The 8,282-nt window shown below is 34.4% G+C and overlaps 1 protein-coding gene across 1 annotated transcript in view; it reads right to left on the bottom strand.

Annotated features, from left to right (window-relative positions):
- Window positions 1-650: 650 nt before the first annotated feature.
- The window catches only part of phf21b (PHD finger protein 21B), a 26,406-nt gene continuing 18,774 nt past the window's right edge, over window positions 651-8,282 (bottom strand). Inside the window, exons 11-13 of the mRNA XM_073837831.1 lie at window positions 6,955-7,021; window positions 6,747-6,850; window positions 651-5,671 (exon numbers count right to left, since the gene is read on the bottom strand). Coding sequence (XP_073693932.1) covers window positions 5,408-5,671; window positions 6,747-6,850; window positions 6,955-7,021 — 435 coding nt within the window. The 3' untranslated portion in view covers window positions 651-5,407. The remainder of the gene's footprint in view (window positions 5,672-6,746; window positions 6,851-6,954; window positions 7,022-8,282) is intronic.

Here is an 8,282-nt window from a genome sequence, read left to right as displayed (position 1 = left end):
AGAGACCATGCCCTGATAGCAAGCAACCATTGAATCAATGTCAAAAATAATTGATTTGTCAATGTTAATGACACTGAAGTAATATCACCCACTATTAATGTTAAAAAAATGTTGAAATTTCAACAAATCACCATTATTGTGATCAGTGATTGCTTTAGTTGGGCTCTTGACTCTTACCTTTCATTAAGTTGGTGCTACAATAGTGTTTCAATGTAAACACTCAAAAAATGTATTGCTATGCAGAATGATTTTCAGTGTTTTTAATCTGATCTCACATGAAAACTTTGTAAGATTTTGCATTATGTCGATCATATGAAAACATGATTTTTAGAAAAATAACTGGCACTAGGTCTTAAGCAGAGGATACAAAAACAGTTCATAAATCAGTCAGTAATTCGCCAAAACATATAACAGAATTGCCATTTTTGAGGGGTGATATACATCAGGGTTAGGGTCATTAAGCCATTTTTTGTGTATTGGTATGCTGGGGGTTGTGGTTTATTGTGCTAAGGTCTATGTTTTCAGGGTGTATGACTAACCTTGACTATGATCAATACTAATAGGACACATTTAAAATGGCACTTTGTTTTTGCAGAATTCTCAAGAAGCACAAAAAGTGAGACAAGTCTTACAATTGATGAACTTCCATCAATCAACTTTAATAGATCATAAGATGATGTAAAAACTACATTGGCATATGTAAGACAAACACTCTTCTATATGTACTATCCACTGGACAGTCCCCTTCAGAATGACAAAGAAAAACACAGTCCAAAGACATCTAGCTAAACACCTCTGTGTGTTGTCTTATCCACTCCGCTTTGCTTCCTTCTCCATTGCAAAAGGACACGTCACATATTGCAAGCTAAGTCAAAATGCATAATTAGCAAACAATAAAAAATTGTCATTTTTTGTCTTCCCTCATTTGTTCATTGATAAAAGAATATAATTTGTTTTTGTTCAACGTAGTGTTGAGTGTAGTAAAATAGATCTGTATAAGCACTGCACAGTTTCTCCCGGAGAGGATATCTGGAACATGGGCGACAACAGGTGAACAGAAATCAGGGACGTGCCGCAATGTAGATGGAAGTGATATGAAGAATCAGAGCACTGATATAGTAAAAAAAAAAATAAATAAATAAAAATTACATAACAAAATACAAATTAAAATATCTATAGTATTCATGGAAAGGGCTGATATTAACGTCACATCCCACTACCCTCAATCAGCAGAACCTTGTTTTCCAATAAAAAAAGATGTAAACATTTGTAGAGCAAGACTAACTTACTTTAAAATAAAAACAACTTTATTTCCAGAAATTATTTTCTGAAAACAAGTATTAAGTAAATTATGTATGTTTACTTTTTTTTTTTTTTTTTGGAAAACATGGAAGATGCTTGCCAACATTTTTTTTTCTAGTTACTGATCTCGATGTAGTTTCTACTTAGCAGGAGCGACTGTTATGAAACAACAGATGATATGCATTTAGTTACATTCTGGATATGACAATACAGGACCTGAAAGATATTTATGAGATGAGAATTCAATTTTGTCAAGGAAAACACTTTATAAGACGTCTGTATAGATAATGCTTCATATATTGTAAAATACCTAATACATACTTACAGTCAAGCCCGAAATTATTCATACTCCTGGCAATTTCTGACTTAAAGTTACTTTTATTCAACCAGCAAGTTTTTTTTTTTTTTTCTTTTTTTGACCGGAAATGACACAGGCTTCTCCCAAAAGATAATAATACGATGTACAAGAGGCATCATTGTGGAAAAAAAAAAAAAATTCTCAGCTTTTATTTACATTTGAACAAAAAGTGGCATGTCGAAAATTATTCATACCCTTTGCAAACTGTCACAGTCTATGGGAAAATCCAAAGTTCTATACCATTCCAAATAGTCCAAGCTGTTCTAAAGCATCCTAATTACCCTGATTCATTGGGAACAGCTGTTTTAATCGGCTGCACATTGTGGCTGCTCACAAGTCAGGAAAGGGCTATAAGACCATATCTAAATGTTTTGAAGTTCCAGAGGCTACAGTGCAAAGTATTATTAAAAATACAAGATGTTCCGCACTGTGAAAAATCTCAGAGGACGTGGTCGGAAGCCAAAAGTGACACCTGTGCTGGCCAGGAGGATAGTGAGAGAGGTAAAAAAGAAGGATCACCACCAAGGCCATCCTGATGAATCTGGGCTCTGCTGGTGGCAACATCTCAAAGCAGACAGTCCAACGGACACTGCACACCACTGGGTTCCACAGACGCAGACCAAGGAGGACACCACTTCTCCATGTAAGGCACACAAAAGCCCGCTTGGCCTTTGCAAATGCTCATCTGGACAAAGAAGAAGACTTCTGGTCTTCTGTTTTATGGTCAGATGAAACAAAAATTTAATTGTTTGGTCACAATGATGTAGCCTTCATTTGGCATAAAAAAGGAGAAGCCTTCAACCCTAAGAACACCATCCCCACTGTCAAACATGGTGGTGGGAACCTAATGTTTTGGGGGCGTTTTTCAGCTGGTGGACCAGGGAACCTAATCACAGTAAACAGCACCGTGAAAAACGAGCAATACATCAAAATTCTCAACAACAACATCAGGCAGTCTGTAGAGAAACTTGGCCTTGAGCACCAGTGGACATTTCAGCATGACAACGACCCAAAACACACAGCAAAAGTGGTGAAGAAATGGTTAGCAGACAAAAACATTAACATTTTGCAGTGGCCCAGCCAGAATCCTGACTTAAATCCAATTGAGAATCTGTGGAGGGAGCTAAAGATCAGGGGATCAAGGAGACCCTCCAACCTAAAAGAGTTGGAGCTCATCACTAAAGATGAATGGGCAAAAATACCAGTGGAGACATGCAAAAAGCTGGTCAGCAATTATAGGAAGCGTTTGATTGCTGTAATACCTAATAAAGGCTTTTCTATTGATTATTGAGAAGGGTATGAATAATTTTGGACATGCCACTTATTGTTAGATGAGTAATAATTTTTCCACAATGATGCCTCTTGTACATCGTCTTATTATCTTCTGGGAGATGTCTGTGTCATTTCTAATCAAAAAAAAAAAAAAAAAAAAAAATTTCAAAATTTCAAAATCAAAATTTGCCAGGGGTATAAATAATTTCAACTTGACTGTACATACTCAAATATCTAACAAAAATGACAATAGTGATCTCATTTTAATGTATTTGTAAGTATTCGAATATCAGAACTGTGGTGACAATTTGACAATAATACCTTTTTTTTTTAATAACATATCATTTTAATTTAGAGAGCCAAAAAAAAAAGAGAGCCAAAATTGACTCTAATTGTAAATTAGTTCAATTTAAAGATACAGTTTAAAGGGATAGTTTACCCAAAAATGAAATGACCCTCGTGTCATTCCAAACCCGTAAGACATTCATCTTCAGAACACAAATTAAGATATTTTTGATGAGATCTGAGAGCTTTCTGATCCTGTCCTTACTAACTTTCTGGGCCTTGAACATAGTTCAGTTGCTGTCTACGCAGGGTCAGAAAGCTGTCGGATTTCATCACAAATACCTTAATTTGTGTTCTGAAGATGAATGATGTCTTATTTGGAGCAACATGAGGGTGCGCAATTAATGACATAATTTTCATCTTTGGGTGATCCATCCCTTTAACTAACATGAGCTAACAATGAACAATCATATTTGTATGAATTACATCAATAACAAAGATTAATAAATGCTGTAATAATAATACTGTTAACTGTAAGCTTTTTAAAGTAAATGCAAAGCATGTGTTAAAATATAGAACCTGACTGTTAGGTTACTAGCATTACATTTACAGACTTCATAGAAAATGTTAGACAAAGGACAATTTACAGATGCTACCAAATTGAGCACCTGGATTGAGCTGCATATGAATTCAGTAGATATTCTTTTAAACAGAAGAAAGAAAAATATATATTTACTCCAAATGTGGTTAAATACAAGTCTGTTAGCCCTTAAAGGTACACATATATAATGAAGGTCTTCATTATTTAACACTAAATCAAAACAACTAAAACCAATTTTAGTTTTTTTAATGAAATATCCTTTGTTGAGAATGATAGTGCTGTCGTTAACCGTGTGCAACTTGTTATTTGCGTTGTTCTGCATTTTGTTAATGTTTGTAGTAACTCCATTAGGGATGCGGCATTTGTTTTTCGAACCACACAGGAAGACAAACCATTCAAATGATCATGCTAAACGTTCCCTCCAAAGAAGTACCATTCAAATGATTTCCTACTTAAGTGTTTTAGATATGAATTCTTCACTTTTATTCATCAGGCAGTGTTCACTTCTAACAATTCAAAAAGATGAATAAAAATAATAATGCAACTTGTGATACTTCCGGAGTGAAGTGAAATAAGAAAACGAAAACACTTTCGAAAAACGTAAAAAAACAGACAAGAGAGCAAGATGAGATGAAAACATTATACAGTTAACGGTACAAAAACACTCAAGGGTTTTTGGCATATTTTAAATAGTGGGGAGACAAAACATAAGTTTTTTGGATTCCGGGATCAGGCACTCAAAGAAATCAAATGGCCTTTCTGTTTGTGTTGTTGGGACAGCCGAAATAAAATAAACCCCATATATTTACAAAGATCCCTCTCTCCAATACTTATTTGAAATCATTAACAGGCATCAGCATGAAAATACTAAATTCTTCACTAAAAAGGCTAAATTCTGTTGTTATCTTAAATACTTTGTTCTTTCATCTCTATTAATACTGAAAAATTATTTTATGTTGTTGTTGTTTGTTGGTTTTTTATGTTTGAACGCTCGCAAGTACACACAAAATGAACAAAATGAAAAAAATTCCCTGTCTCGCTTTAACCTGAATTATTATGGCAAACATTGTTCAACATAAAAAACGCAAACGAACGTTTATTCGGATATATCAATGTACAGTGCTCTCCATTTCATAAGTCGCTTCTCTTCAACTAGAACTATGCTAACCTTCTCAATAACTAAACGCGAACGATTATTCCCCCCGATACGCGCACACACACCAAACCCCAGTAAAAAACGCAAAGCGTAAAAAGAAACGTTTCTAACTATGTAGAATACTTATTTCATATATTTGCAACAGCATTGTAATCTAGTCATAAATACATTAAGGCCAAGAAAAATAATGCATTAAAAAACAGTGAATAAAAAAAAAAAATCTTGTGAGCACTGTGTGTTGGCTTTAAAAAATACTTATGAATTAAGTGATGCTCATAATTTCTTTTCTTTTTTTTGTCAAAATTTTCCATTATTTTATGGTAAGACGTTACCAGAAGAAATGCACGTTGGTTGGATATCTCCGTCCGTGTCTTTACAAAGACATTTGGTGGTCTTGTAGAGAGCTGTTCTGCGTGTTTGTGTGGGTTTGGGGTCAGTTGTTGCCTTGCGGCTGAAGCGTGGTTTTGTGCAGTACTGCAGAGGAGCCAGCTGTGGGCGCCATGGTGCTGGTGCTGCTGCCCGTGGCTTTGATCCAAGGCAGGGAGAGCAGCGATGCTCCGGTGGTGGTGGTGGCCGTCATAGTTACTTGGATCATCTGGTCACGCTGGATGAGTCGGATCAGAGTCTTGAGACGCTCGAGGGACGTCTGAGTCTCCCGCTGCTGACCCAAAAGACGCTCCTTCTGCTCAATGCATTTCTGATGAACACAGATTTAAAATCATTCACTAAACATGTCTGACAGACACAGTCTTGATCTTCTTCTATGTTCATCTTTTTTCAGTTGCATGGTTTAAAACTGAATTATTAAAAAAGTGTCTTTATGTTATGCATCAACCCTGTACTTTGTACTACCCTTTTAAAGGAACACTCCACTATTTTTGGAAACAGGCTCATTCTCCAACTTCCCCTGAGTTAATAAGTTGAGTTTTACCATTTTGAAATCCATTCAGCCGTTCTCCTGTTCTGGCGATATCACATCATAGCATAGCTTAGCATGGATCATTGAATCCTATTAGACAATAGCATCGCGTTCAAAAATGACCAACGAGTTTCGATATTTGTCCTATTTAAAGCTTGGCTCTTCTGTAGTTATATCGTGTACTAAGACCGGCGGAAAATGTAAAGCTGCGATTTTCTAGACCGATAAGATCCCAAGATCCTACTCCCTTTCCGGCGTAATAGTCAAGGAAGTTTGCTGCCGTAACATGGCCGAAGCAGGCGCAGTAATGTCACGCAGCACATGTGCAAATGCTAACCTAGCTGGGAACTAATTTTATTCCGCCTGATGCGTCCATGTTACGGCAGCAAACTTCCTTGACTATTACGCCGGAATGGGAGTGTAGTTCCTATTCTTATCGGCCTAGAAAATCGCAGCTTTACATTTTCCGCCGGTCTTAGTACACGATATAACTGCAGAAGAGTCAAGTTTTAAATAAGACAAATATCGAAACTCGTTGGTAATTTTTGAACACGATGCTATTGCTCTAATAAGATTCAATGATCCATGCTAAGCTATGCTAAAAGTGATATCGCCAGAAAAGGAGAATGGCTGAATGGATTTCAAAACGGTAAAAATCAAATTATTAACTCGGGGGGAGTTGGAGAATGAGCCTATTTCCAAAAAAAGTGGAGTGTTCCTTTAATGTCAAATTAAGCTGTAGAAATGTCAACAAAAATATACTTGCCGTTTAATAATCAATATTGGTTTGCTAAAATCAAGATTAAAATTAGGTAGTCTGTATTTCAACCCATCGTATTTAGCAGTTTCTTACAGAGAGAGAATTGCAGAGTTTCTTGTCCTCGTCACTCAGATGTTCACACTCTAGTTTCAGCTCAGTGTTTCTCCTTATTAGCTTCCTGCATTCCTCCTCTCTCACTGTACAAACAAACACATCATATTCATCATCATCATCATCATCATCATAACTGAGAATTGAGTCCTGAGGATTGCTAGTGCATTATAATGAGTTGACAGCTCACCTGTTTTATGTGTAACATACGACTGGATGAAGTTCTGTGGCCAAGACAAGTTCTCTTTGTTCAAAACCTTCACCAAATAAACAGAACAGAAAATGATCGGATTGTATTTGTTTTCTTTACACAAACAAAACCTAAAGACCTGCACACTATAGCTCTGCCTTTTTCATTTTTCTTTAGTGTACAGTATATGTATAAATTAGTAAACACTTCAAACTTCTAAACAACACCATAATAATTATATTGTTTCATTTAAAAATTACAGCTTATAGAACTTCATTGTAAAAAACATGCTTAAAAATAAAATTAAAACAAAAGCACGTACAGGGTACTCAACAAAAAATCGATTATAGAAAATAGAAAAAAGTTGGCACACCTGGGCTCTAAAAATAGCCCAGATATTGGTCCAATAAAAATAATTAAATAGCCCAACTGTGCCGACTTTTTTCTATTTTTATTAGTGCTGGACAATGATTAATCGCATCCAAAATAAAAGTTTTTGTCTACATAATACAGTATAAATTCTGAAAATATTTACATGTATATATTTATATTCATATAATTTATATTAGGGTCAAAGACGTTAAGATGTCCACATCAAAAGAAATTTACAAAAGTGATTTTATTTCCATAGAAAGCTAATTAAATGTAAGTAAAGTGTCTACTTTTAAGGTTTCAAATACATTTTTGGAGAACAAAATGTCAAAATTTGGTTTAAATAATGCTACATTGTCATTCAGTGTAACACAATATATGTAAAAATTCAAACAACATATTCATATTGGACATATTAAAATATATAAAAGAATAAATTAAAATACAAAATGTTATTGTGTTTTAAATAAGTAAAAAATTCTTACTGACAACCTAGGATAGTGGCATATTTAAAAAAAGTAGAATTACAACTAATTAGTATCCGGGGTGAAAGTAATTTGTCTTTTAATATGTCATAAATTGATTTTTGTAGTAAATATGCCTGACAAGATTGGTACACTGAATGACATTTTAGTGGGTGTCTTCTGTAAATTAGGGAAAAATGTATGATATTTATTTTTTGCTCAGAAAACAAAAACAAAAATGCAATTAAATTAAATAGAAATCTTTTAAATTTTAAAGCAGTATTACACTTATCGTTTTTGTGCTTAAACCATTTTTCGTCTTTGACCCATTATTTATAAATATATTTAATATATAAGCATAACATATTTTTTCTTAAATATATACATGCATGTGTATGTATTTATATATACATAATAAATCTACATAGTACACACACATGTATTATGTACACAAAAACTTTTATTTTGGATGTGATTAATCGCGATTAATTG

Source organism: Garra rufa, chromosome 4, assembly GCF_049309525.1.
Source record: "Garra rufa chromosome 4, GarRuf1.0, whole genome shotgun sequence".
NCBI lineage: Eukaryota > Metazoa > Chordata > Actinopteri > Cypriniformes > Cyprinidae > Garra > Garra rufa.
This window is presented reverse-complemented; position numbering and strand designations above follow the sequence as displayed.